Source organism: Pinus tabuliformis, chromosome 8, assembly GCF_031772625.1.
Source record: "Pinus tabuliformis cultivar Carrire ecotype Pingquan chromosome 8, CPIR1, whole genome shotgun sequence".
Lineage (NCBI taxonomy): Eukaryota > Viridiplantae > Streptophyta > Pinopsida > Pinales > Pinaceae > Pinus > Pinus tabuliformis.
The window spans coordinates 569,268,808-569,287,395 of NC_142294.1; the positions used below are offsets into that span (position 1 = coordinate 569,268,808).

An 18,588-nucleotide genomic window follows, 5' to 3' on the forward strand; every position below is an offset into this window, starting at 1 on the left:
TGGAGAGAGGGAGGAAAAGACAGATGGACTTGGAGGGTAAAGGAGAGGGAGGTAAGAAGAAATAAATAGAGAGAGAAAGGTGGAGAGAGAGAGGGAATGATAAGGAAGATATAGAGAGAGGGATAGAGGACAACATGAGGGAAAAGAGATAGAAGCAGGGGAGAGGGAAAGAAGGGGGAGAGAGAGATAAAGGGAGAGGAGAAGGGTGGGATAGATAGTTATATTTGAGAAAGAGAGTGTATGTCTTGGGGGTGATATAGAGAGACAATGGGAGATAGAGATATAGATGAAAGTTAAGAGAGATAAGAAGAGAGCGATGGACAGAGGGAGGAAGGAATAGAGAGATTGATATATATGGAGTGAGAGAGTGTGTGTGGTTGACGAGTTGAGATAGAGAGACAAAGAAGAAGAGATGGAGGGAGATATAGATATATATGAACGGGGGAGAGAGGGAAGAATATTTCTTGCACTAGAAGCATTGATTTCAGTGTAGATGGTGATTACTAATCCTATTTGTTTACTTGCACTAGATGCATTGATTTTAATGTAGATGCTGATTTCTAATAATATTTGATTGCTTGCACTAGATACATTGATTTCAATGTATATTATTTCTAATCCTATTTAATTGTTTGCACTAAATGCAACATTGATTTTAGTGTAGATGGTGATTTATATTCCTATTTGATTGCTTGCACTAGATGCATTGACTTCAGTGTAGATAGTGATTCTAATCCTATTTGACTGCTTGCACTAGATGCATTGATTTCAGTGTAGGTGTTGGTTTATAATCTTAATTGCTTACTTGCACTAGATGCATTGATTTGAGTGTAAATGTTGTTTTCTAATCTTATTTGATTGCTTGCATTAGATGCATTGATTTCAATGTAAATGTTGTTTTTTTTGGCCACGCAATTGAAAACAACCTAGATCCATCTTAACTCCATATCTTCTATCAAGCTCCCAGAGGGATCAAATCTCTAGAGGTGCAAACTTTTACTGAAGTTGTAGTAAAAAAAGAGATTTGCACCTCGAGAGATTTGATCCCTCTCAACTAAAAGAGATTTGCACTTCGAGAGATTTAATCCCTCTCAACACTTGATAGATTCGGAATTAAGATGGATTTATGCTGGTATTACTCAATTAACACCTCCACTGGATATATAATTTGAGTGATAAAGATTCCATATTTAATAATTAAAGGAGTAAAAATTTAGTTATAAAATACAATTCTAAATTTTTTAATATATTAAAAAGTAACACATTAAATAAGAATTTAAGATAATAAGCTACCTTATATTTTAATTGGGTTGGCTCAACATTTATTGTTAAAGAAACCAATTTTCATCCAAAAATGTAACACACAAACAGAAAATGTAAAAAGAGAAGCTTTGCACCAATGATAAGATATGGATTAACTTACCAAAAGACCACATTTAACCAATGTTAATAAACAATTTATTCCATGAGAAAATTATGGATCAATGCTGACTTCTGAGTTTTGTCTAACAGTGTTGACAAACCAAATACAATGGAGCAATTCAAATATTACTCGAGGTTACAAAAAAGTTTTGATCTCCATGACAGACTTCTTGTAGCAGCAGAAGATACTTATGTCCGTGATATTTCTTTTTGAGGGTATTGATTTCAACTGGGCTTCATCCGTTCAAAATAATGATCTTTGGCAGCTTGTACGAGAACGTAATTTTTTAGGAGATGTTGACAAGTTCTGAAGCTGTGTGTCAACTGCAGAAGAGGCGGAAATTGACAGAGAGTGGTGCCCTGTATCAATTATCGATTCTGGTGTCGTAATACTGGTAGGATTTTGATGACTTTTTGGTCTTAGGCTTGGGGGACTGTGGAAACTGGGCCGTTCGGATGGTGTCTTGCTGATCGATTCTGGCGTCACAGTACTTGCAGGAAGTTGGCAATTTGAGGGTCTGAGATTTGGGGGTCTGTGATAACTGGGCACCGAGGATGGTGGTCTTCCTGATTGCAACACTGCACCTTCAATGTCGCTGATGGTATATGCATCTTCGAAAGTGAAGAGCTCGTAATCGATACCCCAAAGGGAAGGTTCGTGCGCGTAATTATGAACAATCTCGACTGGAAAGATAAAATGGCAGGTCGTTCCGTGCTCTGCAGCTTCATTCTCAATCCATATCTTCCCTTTCATAAGCTTGAAAATAACAAACAACAGATTTAGCAATTTGTCACAATCAATTTGAACTAAGCTAAAATGAGTATTTTCAATTTTTATGGTCTTAAAAAAACAAGACACTTCATAGATCAGTAAGGTGAAGATCTTCAGTTAACTTTTAACAGATTAATTTGATGGCAGATTTTGAAATATTCTAAAATTTAATAAATGGAAGTAAAATTAATTGTTTAAATTTATTTTTAGTCGATCAGATTTCAAAATATTTTTTAAATTTGCAATAAAATAAATTTGAACTTAACTTGATTGCAGATTTCTGAAATATTCCACTATTTGACCAATAAGGTCAATTATTTGACTTAATTCTAGAATATTCTTAAAATCTGTAATCACAATGAAAAGGATCATATCAAATTTGACCAAAAAATCAATCATTTGACTTATCATGATCATTTTATTTTATTAAATATAATTTTTAATAAAGTATTTAATTAATTGACATTATGAGTAGATATTATTAAATGTTTCCATGTGTTGCTTAGTTTTAATCCATCATCACAGTTTAAGTTGTTTTTTAGTTTTCCTATTTTTATAGCTTTTTAAATTTTTCTTTTTAAATAATAGATTTTTTTAGACAAATTTAGCCTCTTCAATGCAAATGTAATGTGAGGATGAGCATGCGTGCAGATTTTGTGGCTCTATTTCTTGAAATGTTGAGGGTCCTTTAAGCCTTATGTTGAGGGATCTACATGTCTCTCCTATGTATTCTTTTCCGCAAAAACAAGAAATTATGTAAACTCTTTTTTGTTCTTAGCGTTTATTGGGTCTTTAACCGAATCAGTTATTTTTCTAATGGTATTAGGGAGGTAAAAGCCACATTGATATTGTCATTGCTTAAATTTTTTGCTATTTTATTGGTGGTACTTTTTATGTATGGAATGGAGATTTTTGGTATTATGAGTCTTTCTACATTTTTTTCTTTTATTTTGTTCAAAAACCTGGTGAAAACCGAATCAGTTATTTTTCTAATGGTATTAGGGAGGTAAAAGCCACATTGATATTGTCATTGCTTAAATTTTTTGCTATTTTATTGTTGGTACCTTTTATGTATGGAATGGAGATTTTTGGTATTATGGGTCTTTCCACATTTTTTTCTTTTATTTTGTTCCAAAACCTAGTGAAAATGGTTGAGTTGATGATGCGGATACTCAGAGCCTGATATTCTAAAATATTTTTAAAATCTGCAATCAACATAAAAATGATCTTTATATCTACTTTACCATAATATAATTTGCCAGAATGGACAGGATACACTTTTTTAAACAAAATAACAATATGTGTGTGCATTTACCTGTGTAAATTCCATTGAGATTGGCCAGCTAAGGCCACTGCCTGCTATGCCATTATGCACTTCATCAGATTTGTTAAATAGTTGTGGTATAATAGTAGAACTTATTCCACCTCCCATTCCTTTCACCACAAAATGAATATTAGCACAAGAAGTCAGTTTGCACATTCTTGGTTCAGTATGATCCTTGCCATCTATAAGCTTGCTGGAAATATCTATTCTTACGTTTCCTTTCTCTGTGAACTTGATAGCATTACCTACCTGTTAAACCAGTGGACAGTGACAATCAATTCAAATTATTCAACCCTCAGGTCTATAATAATATAATATGTCAAACTTATCCTCAAATCTCTTAAATATCCAAAATCCTTCATAATTTTAATTGGTCTAGGTTAAAATAAATTTATGTTTTGCTAGTAAACTAAACTATCCAAAGTATACAGATCCATGAAACGAGATCATAAGATTAAAGAATGCTTACAATGTTGAGCAAAACGTAAAGAATCCGAATCTCGTCTCCTACAACAGTCCGGGGCAGGCTTTGGTGTGCCATGAAGGTTAGTTGAAGGCCCTTGGAAGTGGCAACGGGCTCAAGCAAAATTTCAGCTACATGAATGAGTTGTGGGAGGAGAAATTTGACAGAGTTCAAGCGAAGGCTATCGAACTCTGGCTTTGAAAAGTCTAGTATCTCATCCATAAGCTTGGATATAACTTTGTTGCTTCTCTGCATAATACCCACTGTGTATTTATGGACTTCATTGAGACTGGACTCCACAAGTAAAGAACTAATAACCCCAATTCCCTTCAATGGCGTTTTGGTCTTGCTAATCAGATTCTTTTGCGTATTCGTTGTGGGTTTCGATTGATCCTTGGCAAATTGGATGGCAATACTTTTCTGTTTCAAGTCTCCTCTGGTTTTGGAGATTCCTCCATAACAGTTGCATCAGAAAGTGCAATAATCACCTTTTCAAATTCAAGATTCTTGTCATTAAAAAAATGAAATACAAGTTTTTTTGTAGTTGCAGAAACTATAAGAAAGATATGGATTGAACCTGGTCCACTGCAGCTTTGACTATGTCGATTTCGCGTTTTCCCCACTTATTCTGTTCCTTTTTGGGGACGATTAATACTATTATTGCGAACACAGTAGAAGCTTTGTGACGTATTAATTCAGAGCAAGTGGTCAAAACAGGGAGCCTCACGGCAAAAACATAATCTAACTCAACAACATTCGTAGATGTCCTGGCGCCACTGTATCTCGCTAGCTTGGATTCCACTGGAATTCTTATTGCCCCACTTTCCTTCAAAACCTGTTGGGCACATTATTATCACAGCAGAAAGCAGATCAGGACATCCAACTAAAAAGAAAATACATGAGAAATTGATATCTTATTATGTAAGTGCTAATGATATCTTAATGTTTTTTTCAGCAGAAAAAAACAGAGCTTCTTCATAAGAGAAGTTACATATTTCCAGTTTTGAGGATAAAGAGACCATATAAAAAAATATAAAAAAACATTTGCGAGAACAAAGCAAAAAAACATTTCTTAGAACAAAATAAAAAAGATATTACAGAACAGATACTAAGTGGCTACACTGCTTACAACATTCGATAAAATTTAGCGAGAAGCAAAAATCATGAGAAAAAAACAGAGGAACAGACATTCAGTAATTAAAACTTAAAAAAACCTTCTCGTGAGATGGATCCATTAATCAAAAGTACAAAAACATTCTGCCAAACAAAAAAGAGACCCCTCTTTTAGACAGAACATCCGCTTCCATGTTCTGCTCCTGATAGACATGGAGAAAAGAAATATACCAATAACTTTAAAGTTATAATATCTTTAAACTATAAATTTGATGGTTCATAATAGGGTGTTTTGAAATGAAGTTGATACCAGATAGTTGATGAATGTATTCTGTTTATGTATTATTTGTGTGCTATTTGTGTAATGGTATTAGGTTTTATGAGTTTCTCATCATGCAGTAAGTTAATTGTTTAATGGTTTTAAGTTTTGTGGTTGTCTTATTTATTTGATTAATTATATAACAAATAGCCATAAGACAAATAATAAACAATGATGCAGTAAGCTATTGTTTTGCTATTTTTTTATCATATACATTAATACTATTTTATTTTCATTTAATGAAAAATAATTTACTAACTACTAAATACTGAATAATAACCTTATTACACCCACTAGTATTTCTAAAATATCAAATCCACCTCGTACTAATTCTTCATCTTAAAAAGCCCCAAGAGATAGCTCAATCGGTCAAATTAGTGCCTCACTAATTGGGAGGTCATAGGGTCAATTCCCGAAAGCTCTTGGGGTCAGGTCAATAAATAGGCCGAAGGGTGTGACCCCCTTAGGGTGGACCCTAGTGTTGATCCCCAGTGACCACGGGCAACCATGAACCACAAGTGAAAAAAACTAGCCCCCAAGAGTTAGCTCAATCGGTCAAATCAGTGCCTAAAAAACCTAGCCCCAAGAGTTAGCTCAATCGGTCCAATCGGGAGGTCACAGGGTCAATTATCGAAAGCTCTTGGGGTCAGGTCAGTAAACCTACCCAGTGACCACGGGTAACTATGAACCACAAGTGAAAAAAACTAGCCCCAAGAATTAGCTCAATCAGTCAAATCAGTGCATAAAAAAACTGGCCCCAAGAGTTAGCTCAATCAGTCAAATCAGTGCATAAAAAAACTAACCCCAAGATTTAGCTCAATCGGTCCAATCGAGAGGTCACAGGGTCAATTCTCGAAAGCTCTTGGGGTCAGGGCAGTAAACCTACCCAGTGACCACGGGTAACTATGAACCACAAGTGGAAAAAACTAGCCCCAAGAGTTAGCTCAATCGGTCCAATTGGGAGGTCACAGGGTCAATTCCCGAAAGCTCTTGGGGTTAGGTCAGTGAACCTACCCAGTGACCATGGGTATCCATGAACCACAAGTGAAAAAAACTAGCCCCAAGAGTTAGCTCAATCAGTTCAATCGGGAGGTCACAGGGTCAATTCCCGAAAGCTCTTGGGGTTAGGTCAGTAAACCTACCCAGTGACCACGGGTATCCATGAACCACAAGTGAAAAAACTAGCCCCAAGAGTTAGCTCAATCGGTCCAATCGAGAGGTCACAGGGTCAATTCTCGAAAGCTCTTGGGATCAAGTCAGTGAACTAGTGACCACGGGTATCCATGAACCACAAGTGAAAAAAACTAGCCCCAAGAGTTAACTCAATCGGTCAAATCAGTGCATAAAAAAACTAGCCCCAAGAGTTAGCTCAATCAGTCAAATGAGTGCCTCACGAATCGGGTGGTCACAGAGTCAATTCCCCAAACCTCTTGGGGTCAGGTCAGTAAATACCCCTTCGAGCGAGATCTGCCCTAATGTTGATCCGTGAATCACAAATGAAAAAAAAAATCCTCATCTTAAAAAAAAGAAAATTTAGATGAATTTCTGCCAGTTATTTACCATCTCAACTGTTTTGTTAGCCAAACTTATAACAGGTTGAACAGTATTGTAGTCGCTTTTTCCAGGCTCAAGAGAGTGGGCCATCCGGAGAAGATGTTGATTATCCTTGGGCATCCATATAGCACAATCCTGCAAACGCAAAACCCGAGCTAGCTCTACCATGGTTGTATGAAGAATTGAGTGTCGATCCACCAAATTTTGAAATTTACTCTTCAACAGACGACGAAACATTCCATACTCGTCCTTCTGCCTAACTTTCTCCGCTTCGATGTTGGAAAATTCAAAAGCCTGTAATGGATAGAATCATCGTTAAGCAAAGAATTGTCAATATGCATCCATTATAAGAACACGACCATAATTAGCATGTACCTTTGGGCTTTTGTGCGAGAGAGTAGACAGCTGCCAAGGGTTGTTTTGTACAAAGGTGGATGGATTTAACTAAATTGGAGATTTAGGGAATAATTTGAAATTCAATTGTTTAATCAGATGGATGGATTTAACTAAATTAGAGTTTTGAGGAATATTTTGAAATTCAATTGTTTAATCTTGTTCTTATTGGTTAAATTTCAGAATATTTCTAAAATTTATGATCAAAATAAAAAACAATCCACCATTAGCCAAGGTCCAAAATGATGGCATTACTTATTCCGCAAACAAATTGCCATGCTTTGTTCACGGTTTAGCCTATGTTCAAAATGGTAGCTTTGGATGTCAGAAATTATAAACCCTAAAATATTTTTCCTCACATGGAAGTGACAGATTTTATCTGATTCAGAAATTATGCATCCTCAAATATTTTTCCTAGCATGGAAGTGACAGATTTTATCTGATTCAAAAATTATGCACCCTGAAATGTTTCAACATGAAGTTACAGATTTTTTATGACCTTTGTTTGTATTGATCATAAGACTATTTAATATAATCTTTTGTAAAATTATAAATTACACTAAACCATTTAATATAATCTCTGTGAGTACAATCACATGTTTCACCACTTTCTCAAAGTGTCGTATGGCCCCACATTAAACCATATAAGAATTTAGTCTTTTTAATAATGTCTATTGAAGCAACTATATATTTTACCAGTGCTTTAAACTTCAAATTATCTTATTAACCCATTTTCTTACTCTTGATCTTTCTTAAGTAGACAAAAAGAAACATATTATGTTAAAGAATTTAATATGATAATAAAGAGTATATGAGTTTTACAATCAAGAGAAAAGCTAAAATATTAATTGAGCAGTTGAGGACCAGTTCCCATTATCTAAGATGTGAAATGGGGAGATAAGAGACCCCTAAAGAAAAGTTAGAATAAAGAACTTGCATTTTTTACAACCCAGAAGAGTGAAAAGAAAAAACTTGCATTTTTTACCAAAAACAAAGTGACATTATATAAAAAATGTGCAGTATAGGTAGTAGTATTAATCATCAATTTGATAAAAGTATAATAGTAAACAATGTCAGTGAATTTTTTAAGGAGAAAAAACTTCACAAAATAACAAATTTCTTACTCCAAATTCACAAGCGCAGAATTACCCTAGAAAAGAAACTGAATAGAATTTTTATTGTTTTGTGGTCCTTTAAACCGTGGGTCTCATCGACGTCATTAAAAACCAACCATTCATTCATTCACCATGAGCATACCAAAAAGCAATTTGGAACAGTGAACCAGTGACGATGCCTACATGTGTATGCAGGGTTCCAAACCTTCCATGGAAAGGATTGTTACCGTGAATTGGCTTTTCTGATACTCAACTGACTAAAAAGCCCAAACGTACATGCCAGCTGCTGGTCACAGGTTCGTTCACAGTACTCTATCTATCTATAAATGCGGAGATAAGCTCAAAGTATATATGTTACATTGCCATATACAGGCTCATAAGAAAATATATATATGTTACATTGCCTTAGAAGCCGAGCGGGATTCATCCTTCCTTCTGTTGGATCTGAACCCCCGAATAATTCCGACAAGGGTTACCACTGTAAAGAGCGATGCAATGGCTGTGACAACCTTGGCTGCAATCATGGCGCTTATATGGGTATGTGTAATTACTGGATATTTAATGGACTTCTTGTATGGATTTAGCTTCAGAGTTATTGGCGCAGGAGAATGCCAAGGATAGACATAAACTGAGGGGAAGATATAGGTGGGCAAGCGGATTTGTGCGGCTCTGGAAACAGAAGCGTCTTTTCGAAGTACTTAAATATCATTTCAATTAAATTTTCGGTTTCAATAAAATTTAAATGATTAGGCAAAGGTGTCTTATCTCATTTTAAGGAGTTAGATTTAGTGGTGGAAAGTTAGGAATTTATCTATATATTTATTTATTTATTATTATTATTTTAATTAAATCTAGGATAATCGGTTACTGGTGAGAGGTATTTTGAATAGATCCCAGTGAGAACCGAAACGTCCGCTATGTGGTCGCCTACTCTTCTAGCCAAGACACAACATGTGATATATATACTCAATGAGATTTGAATCTTCATTAATAGTTACCAAATTGCGCAATATTGGTCGGCACTAAAAATTTAGTAATTCGAATTCAGTACGGATTTTCGTGCTTGTAAATTTTATTCTTAAAAATTTATTTTCTTATCTCAGTTGCAAGAATTCTAGGTTTATATTACCTTTACTGATTTTTCTAATAAGTGGCTAAAGTCTCTATGATGTCTACATGGTGGTTCTCTGTTATTAGTTAGAAAGAGATATTTAAGCTGAGGTAGTATCTAATTATGAGTAAATATAACTCTAACTATTTATTTTCCATAAAGCTAGAAATTTATATATATATATTTTTAGTAAATACTAAATTGTATATTACAAAAATGATAGTTGTGATTGAATTTGGTGATCACTTTTGTTAATATAAAATTTAATATTTAAAAATTTTAAAAGCAGAAATTTCTATATTTAAAATAAAAAAATTACATGTGAATAAAGTAAATGTTATATTAAAATAGGTTAGAAAATAGTAAGTTTGTAGTTGTTAAAATAATGAATTTTTATAACAAAGAATAATAAAATTTATTTATAAATATTTGTAAGATGTATAATTACTCTAATCAAACTTGAACACGAATTTGATAACTATGACTTTTTGGGCCATGTTTACTTGTTATGAGGACTTCCTTGGAGCCATAGGAGTGGCGGAAGTGTAGTTGCACCCATTACTGAAAACAAACACGGTTTTTTGGAGTAATATACCATTTCAATTAACTTTTCTTTTAATGAAATTTAAATAATTACATTCTTTATTGCATCTAAAGAAGTTGGATTTAATGGTAGGAAATGAGGAGTTTTCACGTTGTTTTGAGTTACTATAGCATTTCAATTAGATTTTCTTTTAATGAAATTTAAATAATGAGATTTTTTATTGCATAAAGAAGTTGGATTTAATGGTAGGAAATGAGGAGTTTTTCATTATTGGGCAATGTTTAATTGGGATGAAAGTTTTCTTAAAACCATGGGAGTAGTAGAACTTTGAAATTACTCAAAAAAAACCATATTAAATAGTGTTATGATCCTATACAGTAGCAAAAATCATGCCAACCTCATGTTCTTAGACAATGTGTTACTCCTTAGAGTCATATATCCAATTGAAAATTTGATTTGATATATATATATATATATATATATATATATATATATATATATATATATATATATATATGAAATCAAGCAATTAACTTAGTTTATATTTGTTAAATTTTTCCCCGATCAGGGTGTGAGTTGGACACCATGAGGCCTGCGCCGACCCAATGTTTGATATGAAAATCTTGAGGCAATCTTCTACCACCCTCCACATGCATGAAGCACATGGAGAGGTGGCTGTGCGCATGGAGCTCTTTAATGTCGACCCCGAAGGTGGAAAAGACATTAAGAAGGTGTTGGCTTTCAGTTTTTCCCTCGCCAAGTTTGGTAAGTTTCCTATTGCGCTCCATTTGATTTGGATCTGGTTCGAGCTACACATCATCTTGGGGAAGGAATCCCTCGAGAATCTTCACTGTGCATTGGTTCAGTCTCTACTAGTTCAAGTTTCCTCTTACGGGTATGTTTTTAGTCCCAATTCTTGTATTCCTGCTCCTATGGCTCGTTATCTCTATATGCTGGTCTTTGGGGAATTCTTCATGGTAGTGTCAGAACTGTGTGAAGAGTCTTGCGTTTACTTCGTTTGGTTGTCAATGGTCTATAGAATTTTGTTGTTGGGCATGGGTTTGGGTGGGGTCTAGTCTATGGTCTGCTCTTGGTTCTTTTACTATCTTTGCCTTTGACACAAAGGATCTCTGTATGGTATGAATATATGTGGGTTAGGCCTGGAACCTTCAAGGTTTTGGTCTGTGAAATATTATTTTCATAATTATAGCCCCGAACTTATTGGGCACAATTAAGGTAATGTGTGGTTCAAGGCCTTTGTTCCTTGCTGGTCATCTATCGACAACATGCAATTGAATTGGCTCCTATTTCCATTCTCGTCCTCTTATATGGTTTCGTTGGCAGGTGCCCTATTCTAGAGCGACCCCCCACAATTACTTTCTCCTGAGTATAGACTTCATTCAGGTCTGCTTCCAGGGTTACAATTAGTCTATCATAAGCCTTCCAGGGTCATCAAAAATATGGTTCGTGCCGCCTTTGGTAAAGGAAAGGCAGTTCGACAAACAAACAGCTGAGGTAAACAGAGGAAAACTTCCTCTGTGACCAATCAACCCAGTTCATTAGGGGGACAATTCGTGGGCGTAGGTCGGCCTCCTGAATCATCAACAAAGTGGCCCATACTTACCATTTGGGAAGTTCTGCCCAATTAGACAACTCATTGCAGAATAGGAAGAGGAGCTCAACCAGAAAGTGAATATTCTGGAAATTGATTTGGAAGATTGGCAGACTTTGGTGCCAGACCCTGGTCATTCTCGAGGAAGATCCACCCAATACAAAAAAACAGTTCATTTATATTGGATGATGAAGATCCTTCTAGCTAAAGCTCTAGAGCAGTTCCCAACAGGCATGCCTGAGTCATCTCATGGGTACCTGGATTATAGTAAGGAGTTTTAGAAGATTCAATTCCAACTGCAACAACAAAATGGTCGCCTCAGTCACATCGAGCAACATATTCCATGTATCCCTCAAACTGCGCTGCCAGGCTCCAGTGTGAAGGACCCTGCTCCGGTAGATTTAACTGAAGATGAATAGTGGGTTGGTGCACCCCTTGCTTTAGTTTTTGTATGCTGTCGTCTCATACTTTTCAGAATATTTACATTTATGTTTATAGTTATCTAGATTGTAGGAAGTATAAGGACACTCAGACATATTTAGCGTGGCTTGCTAGACTCATTATCTTTTGGATGGCTTAGCATGCTGTTAGGTGGCCAACAAATCTGGTTTCCTAATGGACAGGTTGAAACTACCTAATCATATGAAATGTGGATGTAACCTTCTTCTTTTGAAAGAAAATTAATAGAAAAGACCTACCCAACTTAAAAATAAAATAAAAATTATTAGTTAAATTTCGAAAATATTTTGAAATTGACAATAACGAAGCTGGCATTGTAAGTGGAAATGAATCAAGTGGTTTTTTGCATTTTCTGGGACCTCCTGGTGCTATCGTTTCTCAGTCCTATTGCCAAAAGTTCACTGCCCTATGATCAAGCCCTGTTTCTAACTTAATTCACTTTTGCGTGTAAAAATTATGTAAATTCTGAACATTTGGGAAGGACTGCACATAATTGTTTTGTGGGGGTGAGTTTGAATTCATGTCAAATCTTTACACTATTTTGTTTTTAAATTAAAGTTTACATTTATTCAAGGATGCCCACGAATGCTCATTATGAGTCCTCTTTTGCAAATTATGGATTCATTTGACTGGTTGGCTTATTTATTTTAAAAATAAAGGATGTTAAAGAATGTGAACTTATTTTCTTTTTCTTTGAAATGGATCTATACATATGTGGGTAAATTTTTATTATTTGTAATAGAAGTCAATTTTTGTTAATTTTTTTTAATAATTTCTTTTTTGTTTTATCTATATATTCAAATTAAGAGTTTGATTGTTTAATTAATTTTATTTTTTTATTTAATATAACTGAATGTTTAACTCTAATTTTTGAATAGGATAATGTTTAATCCAATTCAAATGTTTGGCTACCTTAATATAAAGATTGGCATTCTACTCACTATTTGCAATTGCAAGCAATAATAGGATACCATTAAAGTCCACCTTCCCCATAACAACGAAAAATATAAGTTTTACTTCTCTTCACACCCTCTTCTTCCCACTTACAATGAAGAAGACTTTGAGGTTTCCTTTCAAGTACACAAGGAATAATCCCATGGCATCTTTTTTTGGAAATTCATTATAGATTAGGTTAAAGAAGGGGTGGATGGTTTAAATATTTCCAAAATCCCATCCAATAAGGATTTCCCTTGCACCTTTTAAGGTTATGATTGAAGCAACTCCTCCATCTTTCTTTCAAAACAAAAAATGGGTTTGGAGAAGCATTATTTGGATTTCAACATGGTCCCTATAGAGCTTCTCTTGTTGAGAAACTACCATGCATGGATTCTCTATAAGATATTACACCATCCTAGCACCACTATGGTCAATGAAAATTCCCTTAACAAAGAAAAATAGATAAACATGACGATGGTGGTAAGTCACTTAGTCATATTACCACCAATGGATATTATATAGTGTATTGTTGGTGATTAACATGTACTTTTTCTTTATTTTAATAATGGAATAAAGAATGGTATGCTAACAATACATATGAAATAAAACAACATAATGGCCTCCACTCTCCTTGGATTAGCCTTGATCACTCTTAGCTCCCATATTGAAATATTGGTCAACAACTCTAGGTAAGGCACAATTAGAGAAGGTATCATGTATTGAGACAAGAGCATACTGTTTTCTTATGTTAGTACTTCGCCATTAGAGGAGGTATCATGTATTGAGACAAGAGAATATTGTTTTCTTATGTTAGTACTTCGCCATTTTAGTTTGCTTGAGGACATTTGTGCTTAATGTTCAATCTAGGTATTGCAATTGAGTTGGTTCTCTCATCAATGTGCACCTCAAAAAGCTTGGGGTGAGCACTTGTAGATCTATGTGAGTAGAGTGTTCAATAGGTCAAGCTAGTTTTGGTCTTGGGGTTTGAGATCCTTCTACTTTCACTTCCATCTCTACTTCTTAGATATGGTAACAATAATACATGATCATTTAAAGATATTTCTCATTTCAAAGTTGATGGTGTACAAAATAAATTGAAATTAAATGTTCAATTTTTTGCTTTTCATGTATATCTTTAACTTTTTTTAAAAAATAAATAAAATATTATCCCATAGGAGTTGACAAAACCTTCAAAAAAAAACATTGATATAGTCTAACTACTAAATCTAAATTTATGTAGATATTCATTTGATAATAACAAAATGATGGTGAAATTGACAATTAAAAGTACTAATTATAACTTGCATTTGATGCTTATATCAGAGACATGGACAAGAACAGATTTCATCTCTATCCTCCCCCACTATGTAGTGTTATAGATATTTTTTGAGTTGGATTGTAATGATGGCCATTTGTGACTTTATACTCTAGTTCTTGATCATAGAGGCGACCTTTGGATGCCCTTATAACCAAATTTTGGTGATTTATTAGAGGGAGAACTTTTAGAGGAAAATACATGAGAAAAATCCAATACCAACAATATATTTTCCTCTTTATATCACAAAACAAACGGGTATCTATAATGTAGGCCAATACAATGAATACTCACTTGTAAAAACTAGGGATAAATGAAAGTGGGACAATGAATAAAACTTTGAGTAGTTATAAGGGAAGATGACAGAAGTAGGAAGAATATAAAGGTATTTTAATCATGGAGGAAATTTTTTAGGGATAGAGAAACAAAGTGAAGGAAGATGAAAAGAATAAAATGATATAAAAATCTTTCACATATCCTATTCTCTTTTTAAAATGGGAAAAATACAGAATCCCATTAAATATTAAAAAATAATTTGACCATATATCCTTATATAGGAAAACTTGATGCACTAGAATTTCAAAAACAATATTGTTTTCACTTGTTTGATGTGTTGGCCCAGTTATCATCGATAGTGGTCACCAAACAATGCTCAAACTCTTTAATTATTGGCCAATGCTGGTTGCTCCTTTCTTGATGAAGACATGGCTCTTGTGGTTTCACATGTCTTCTATAAATAGTTTGTTGATCTCGTCATTTCCAAAACCATCACCATCCCAATGACCTTGGAAACCACAAGATGACAACAATGCTTCAAAGACTGTAATGATAAAATTGTATTGAGTTTATTAAGTGACCATAGAAAAATTCACAATCCTATAGATCAATTTACTAGCTTCTCCCTTTGCATCTACATATGACCAAGGGGTTTGAGCCGATTTCAGTTACTCCATGATCACTTTGTGATCCACTTCTTAGAAAAGAGAGAGGATAACATCCCTCACTATGACTATATATAGTTTTGTGCACATGAATACATATTTTATGCATTTTCCTCAAAATGTGTCTTGGAAAATTGATAAATCCATCTCTTCTTTTCTTTTCTTAATAAATTCTCAGTGTTTGATAGATTTGGAGAAGGGTAAGTAGTAAACATGTGCCTTGAAGTTGTCTATCCAACACAATAACATGGTAAGTAGTAAACATGTGCCTTGAAGTTGTCCATCCAACACAATAACATACTTTCCCTTCTTCTAATGATGATTAGTGGGTAAGGAATTTGTCTTGGTGACATGTAAGGCTCTTCCCAAATATAGGAGCATCAGTGGCTCTAGTGAACAAGGACAATGAAAAATTGTTTAATCATAGTGCCCAGACAATTCAAGGACTATTTGGGAACTCAATTGGGATTCCTTTATCTTACTTTCCTTTTTCTAGATATTTGGTACACACTAAATGAGCCATCATTTTGACAAGTGTGACATGCTAAAGCAATAAGGAATGAGTGTTACCCATGCTAGGGAAATGATAAGCCACAAACTAGATGAGGATGTACCTCATGATTTTTATGAGAATTTGACCATGGGATTCTAATAGGTTAGTAAGTGAGAACTTATGATGCAACAGGTGGAGAAGTTGACAATGCAAATGAATCCCCTTTATTTTTGAACAGATCCTATTTAATGACATAACCATGATGACTTGAAAGTGAATTTATAGTATGGGATGATATGTAAAGGTAATGCACCTTTCTTGAGTATGATTTAATCTATAACACCATTTCTAAGCTATGAAATTCCAAAATTCTAAACACAAATAATATTCCTTCAAAAAAATTGTTAATACAAGCATATGAATGGAGCTAGTGTTGTTTTAACAATATTATGTGGGTTGTTTAGGGCCTATTTTTAGACCCATTGGCTTAGTGGTGGGGTCAAAACTATCATTCTATAAGAAATCAAAGCCAAATCTATCTTTATTAATTCAAAGAGTACAAAATAAACAAATTGTGGTTGTGCTGCTAAGAGCATTTAGTGGCTAAAATTTTACATAACTTCCTCCCTACCTTTGGTAGGTACCCCTATAGAAATACTCAGTGTTGAAAATTTTCTCGTCATTACAAAAGACGTGGAGCAGTTACCTTTCGTGGAGCAATTACCTTTCATTGTTGACCAGCTAAACAAAATGAGCCCCATACTCGTAGTGTAATGTATCAACTTTATAAAAGAAATAGAAAATTTGGTTTTGTACATCCATTTAACTCGAAAAGAATGAAAGGAGTAATTATTTTACTAGTCCATTGTCATAAACTATATTCTATATGATAAAATTATATCATTTGTATTTTTGCTAGATATCATTTATCTATATTCGAATTTGAAAGTAAAATAGCTTTTTTTATTTAAATGTAAACAATATATTTAATTAGCATTTAACCTGTGAAAAGTAGAATGTATTAATATTTTATTGAGAATTTGAATTTTATTTTTACCAGACTAAAACAATTAATATTAGAAAGAATATTAAATGGAATATTTTTCATAGGTTTTGAAATAAAAATGTTCAATAATCATGTTCAACTTTTACTTTAATAAAATTACCATCTATATTTGAAAATATATCCATTGCTATATAATAATTATATTCAAGTTCTACAAGCTTGCAATAAATCATTATTTGAGCAATCTCATATTCCAAAAAGTGATAAAAGAGAATTTAGCGAGGTAGTATCCATGCACAAAATATTGAGGAGTGGGAGCGATGGCACACACGTTGGTGGCTAGGGTTCATATTTTCATTGCTTCTGCTCATGGCATCGCTACAGGGTCTTAGGTCAAGATGTCGTCTCAAATTCTGCTACAATGGAGGCATGTTGTGATAGAGCGCCTCCTAGTGGATGTAACCAAAACATTTTGGCTGAAAATGTCTTCAAAAGAGTATGTGTCCATAATATTTCTTGGAAGACTGCCCTCAGTGAGAATCTGTGGCCCTTCCCTGTATCGACATCCTTCCCTTACCATGGTATCATCCTTGTGTTGCTCTCCTGCACAATTTTTTTTCTATAAAATGTTATATTGGAGTGTGGAGGCTTCAGTTTATTACATGGCTATTTTTTATTTTGATGCATTTGACAACATGTGTTTCTTTTACTCTCACTCTATCAAATGGGCTGGACACGCCCTTTGCCAAGTTGGGGGCGACTCTACTCTCTGAGACTTCACAGGTGGTTTCCAGATTGGCATTTCCCCAATATGTGGCTCAATTTGAGATATATTCACCTCTGTTTGGCTCTAGTAGGGAGCCCCTCTTTCAATTTTTTATTAAAATATATAGTGGGGAATATAAACTCATTTGGGTAAAAAGATCGTCCTCTACATTTTTTATTAAACAATCCATTGAATCTAGTTGGTGCATTCCATCCTATTATCAATGTCTTCTTTTTAATGGGAAGGTTTTATAAAACTCTTCAAATCTGGAAGACTACAACATCTCCAAAGACTTTGCCAACATTAAGATCTTTAGACTCCGAGGAGGGGCTCCTGGCTCAAACTCCACTAAAGGGCTTCCTGTCTCTTTCAAAGAAGTTGCTCAAAAGAAGGCTATAGCCCATGCAGTACAATCCCAAAATATTATGGGCCCATATATATTTGAACAAATGGAAAAATCTTCTTTTATGGAAATAAAGCTTCTTGAGGTTAACTCCTTGTTGTATGTTCTTCAATCAAAACCAATCATATGAAGATTTAATGGCTTTTAGCCCAAATCAGAAGCACTCATTCAATGGATAGTCTCAAATTGAACTCCATATTTTGAAATTTTTTTTGTGCTCAAAAGGATTCTTTATAGTTTAGTTTGAAACATAGAATGATATTGACTATTCTTTAAATGCAGGGCCTTGGTTTTGGGGAAGAGTTGGGCTCTTCAGTACTCCTTGGTTCCCTGAGTTTGATGCAAACACTATGGTGGTTTCCACTATGATGGTTTGGGTAAGGCTCCAAAATATTCCCCTTCCCTTTTGGCATCACAAAGTTCTTGAAGTTATTGGAAACACATTGGGCATTTTAAAAAAAATGGATATGGAAAGAGCATAAAATGGTATCTGTACATATGCTAGAATATGTGTGGAGATTGATTTG

At 34.4% G+C, this 18,588-nt stretch overlaps 2 protein-coding genes across 3 annotated transcripts; both read right to left on the minus strand.

Annotated features, from left to right (window-relative positions):
• Positions 1-1,423: 1,423 nt before the first annotated feature.
• On the minus strand, positions 1,424-4,411 carry LOC149236734 (ethylene receptor 1-like). The gene is made up of 3 exons (XM_089372478.1): positions 3,988-4,411; positions 3,510-3,767; positions 1,424-2,179 (listed from the first exon to the last, which is right to left on the minus strand). Exons 1-3 carry the CDS (start codon positions 4,234-4,236, stop codon positions 1,667-1,669), a joined length of 1,020 nt encoding a protein of 339 aa, XP_089228604.1. The 5' UTR covers positions 4,237-4,411; the 3' UTR covers positions 1,424-1,666.
• LOC149236735 (ethylene receptor 2-like) lies at positions 4,299-9,160 on the minus strand. Of its 2 annotated transcripts, none has more exons than XM_089372479.1 (4): positions 8,875-9,160; positions 6,974-7,261; positions 4,559-4,816; positions 4,299-4,417 (listed from the first exon to the last, which is right to left on the minus strand). In XM_089372479.1, the coding sequence occupies exons 2-4, from the start codon at positions 7,202-7,204 to the stop codon at positions 4,331-4,333; spliced, it is 576 nt and encodes a 191-aa protein (XP_089228605.1). In that variant the 5' UTR covers positions 7,205-7,261; positions 8,875-9,160; the 3' UTR covers positions 4,299-4,330. The 2 variants fall into 2 exon arrangements, with proteins under 2 accessions (XP_089228605.1, XP_089228606.1); XM_089372480.1 differs by having other exon boundaries at positions 4,338-4,469.
• Positions 9,161-18,588: the final 9,428 nt, after the last annotated feature.